Source organism: Lutra lutra, chromosome 5 (genome assembly GCF_902655055.1).
Source record: "Lutra lutra chromosome 5, mLutLut1.2, whole genome shotgun sequence".
NCBI classification, from domain to species: domain Eukaryota; kingdom Metazoa; phylum Chordata; class Mammalia; order Carnivora; family Mustelidae; genus Lutra; species Lutra lutra.
Window position 1 is genome coordinate 79795824 of NC_062282.1, and position 3484 is coordinate 79799307.

A 3484-nucleotide genomic window follows, 5' to 3' on the forward strand; every position below is an offset into this window, starting at 1 on the left:
CCAATTTTCAAACCAACCTTTAATCCCAAACTGTCCAAAATGAATTGCATGCAACTACATTTTGTAAATTTTTTGTTTTCAAAAACAGCTCAAGTGTAAAGCCATTAGATTAGAATCCTAAGAACACACAAAAATTGTTTAAGACAATTTGAAATATCCCACTATAGCGATGACTTCCTTTTGAACAATTTTGATTCAATATGGACATATCAACTTGAGTTCTGAGAATAGTATTAAATAATTGCAGTAATTGAAGTTGAAAATATTTAGAAATCCAACTAATCCAAACCATTGGGTTGATCCAGTGAACAGTACTTGATATGATAGCCTTTTTTCTACTGAATTAACCAGATGAGCATAGTGCTTAAAAAAAAAAAAATAGACCTTCATGTACAAAACTTAAGGATCATTTAGGTAGGTTCTGTACCTAGTGCTTTTTAACCTGCAAATGAAACAGGTGGTTTGGAAACTTAATGTAAGGCACAAAGATGACATTTCCTAATTTTTTGACCCTACTGTGTTTTCTTAAAACCCAACATAACTGCTTCTTTCCCTACAAAACAGGATCAAATCACTCAGTCATTAAACCACACCAAGAAACCACATCACAGGAGGACCTGATATTCCCACTACCCATAAAAAGCAACAAGACACATAGTGAAGTGAAAATTAGTTGCTTTTATTGTGTTAAAACAGCTTTATGAAATGATTTCCAACCCTACATATGTAAGAATGCTTTGAATAGCTGGGAAAATAGCTATCACTTCATGGGAAAACACACAAACTAGCCTCACTGCCTACAGACTAGACTCTGCTTACTGATCTCGGATGGCATCACAGAGAATCAACAGCCATTTATGGCAAATGGAGAAATAGCAGCAAAGTCCTGCCGTGAAGCTGTGATTACTAAGGTTGAACTGTTTATTCCACTAATCCTGCAATCTTCCTACAATCATTTATCTGTCTATACATTACTACTTCCTACAGGATAAACAGCAAAGTGGTTCTGACAGAAAACGAGATAGCAATTCACATGTGTATCTGTAAGACAAATTCGGTAGAAGACGGTGGAGAAAATGAGAACTACTGCACAGTTCTATCTAGTCCAGGTGATGAAGCCAAGATTCTTCTTTCAATGCTGAGCACTCTAAGGAATGAAACTAAGTATGAGAGCTCTTTTCACTTCTCTAGGAGCGATTCTAGCTCTTCTTGCAAAGAGCTGAGCTGCTCCTTTTCTCGGTCTTCTTTTTGTTTGAGTTCATCCAGCACAGCCTGAAATCTGTTCTTGAGAGCCAGATTTTCCACTTTCATGATGAGATCCTCCTGTCGTTTTGCCCTATCCTGTGTCTCTTGGAGTTTGCCTTTCATATTATCAATCTGTTTCTGAATTCCCATAACCAGCTGGTTGGTTCCCTCATTTTCTTGGTGCTGTTCATCTGATTCATTCAGCTTGTCCTGTAGCTGTCTTTCCAGATCTTCCTCAGTGTCGATGATGTTTATATCCTCTTCATCTTGATGCTGCGTCTCATCTTCATCTTCACTGCTGCTGCTGAGGTCGTTGAATATCTCCCGAAGCTCATCATGTTCTAAAGAGTCGTGGCCCTGCCTGTGACCAGACATACCTGGAGAAGAGATATCAAGGCCCTGATTTTCTGTTTCTTTTGTTTCATCTTCAGCAATTATCTCCCAACGAGTACTCACAGCTTCAGCATCTGTACTTAGCAACCTCTTCACTTCCTTCTCCACATCTGGAGATTCAATATACTTCTTTTTTGCTGTCTTCCGGAACCTTCTCTTTCTCACATTTTTTAGAGGCAGAGTAATTCCATGGTTCCATATAAACTTTTTCTCTTTGTCCTTATCCTTTTTCTTGCTTGCTTTGGGATCAGTAGTAGCAACTGGTTCCTCCACAGGAGGATAGAGATCACCATCAACTGTGGAGACAAGCATCTGACATATATCAGCTGTCTTGTAAAAAGTTTTTTTATCAATGGTCTTCAAACTTTCCATAACACAGGGCAGATCTACCAATTTTGAGGCCAGTGGGACCCGGTCCACTCTGACGATTCCGTGACGTCCATCAGGGTGTAACTCAATTGTCAGTCTGTCCTTCAGGTTGACGTGACCAGACTGTACCGCCCGCCTCACAGTAGAGGCATATTCCGGAGGCAGCCGTAAAATAAACTGGCTCTCTAGCTCGTGAGGAGCATCATCTTTGCTCTTACTCATCTTTACTTCTTTGAGGCTCACTTTTCTAACAACCACTTGTTGCACTAAAAGTTGCAGCTACTGCAAGCAGTTAGAAAGACCAGTTTGTTACGATTCGAAATCCTCAATTATAAAAAGTTTTAAGCAGAATAGGGGCAAGGCGTCTATTTTGTCTTAATTTTGAATTAAGGTCCAAGTCTTTGGAAATATGTTGTGCCTGAATACCAGTCGTTAGACACACTAATCAGTTCGGGCCACTTAAATCTACTGGCTGCAATGCAAGTTCCGACCTCTAGATGTCGCTGCCGGACAATGCAGACAGCTAGCTAGCAGGAAAGCAAATGGCGGCTTCTGCGGAATGATTTTCGACACAAAATGAAAGGCCCAGTAGACTCTCCCAATCCACAATATCTCCCGGAACAAAGGTATTCAAAAAGCAGGATGCAGTGCGCTTTCTTCGCCTTAGGTACTTACAATCCGGTGACGATTATAAACCCAGCTTCTCCGAACAGGAGCAAGCGGAAAAGGAAACCAAGCAACACGGCCGGGAGCCGAGCGTCTCCTTTATTCCTTTGTTCCGCTCGGATCTCAGGAAAGTGATCCGCTTATCAACGAAACGCCGAGGACGGGCAGTGCAAAATCTCGCCGAGAACCGCAGCTCGCAGCGCCCGACTCGGCAGCTCAGCAACACAGCCACTCTCACTCCGGAGCTGCAGACCCAGCAAAGAAAGCGCTACGGAACACCGCCAGGCAAGAAAAGCGCTGTGACTGACAGCACGCCTAAAGCGGAAGTGCGGGCTGCTCTAGCGCGCGCAGGCGCAATTACGCTATCCGGGGACTTGTCCTCTCGCGAGAATTTGACTTAACTCGAGAAAAAGCTAGTGTTTCTTAAAGAGCTCTCGGTTTTGAAAATATTTAAAGGCAATGCTTGCAGGAAAAACACAGACCCTCAAGCTCACCTTTCCTGCTTTGTTAAGCCAGAACCTTTACCGGTCGCCGTGGGTCCGGATGGCTCCTAGGCTTCTGTGTGATTGCTGGAGATAGGGCATCCGTGCGGAAAGCGTCTTTGCCTTTGGAAACATCTCGGATGCTCCACACGGTATATCCAAATCTGGAGCAGATACAAAAAATTATACTTAACCATATAGTGGATTGTAAAGTACCCAAATCAGTGGAGTAAGAAGGACATGCTGACCACTATAAAATTCTATGTTTTGTTGATGATGAAAATGCCCTGAGGGGACCCATGACTTAGGGACTGTTACTGTTTTGAAGG

General features: G+C 42.6%; 1 protein-coding gene across 1 annotated transcript; it reads right to left on the reverse strand.

The window, feature by feature from the left end:
* Positions 1-658: 658 nt before the first annotated feature.
* Positions 659-3003, reverse strand: TAF7 (TATA-box binding protein associated factor 7). Its single transcript, XM_047730779.1, has one exon. The coding sequence runs from the start codon at positions 2227-2229 to the stop codon at positions 1180-1182; it is 1050 nt and encodes a 349-aa protein (XP_047586735.1). The 5' UTR covers positions 2230-3003; the 3' UTR covers positions 659-1179.
* Between the last annotated feature and the right edge of the window lie 481 nt (positions 3004-3484).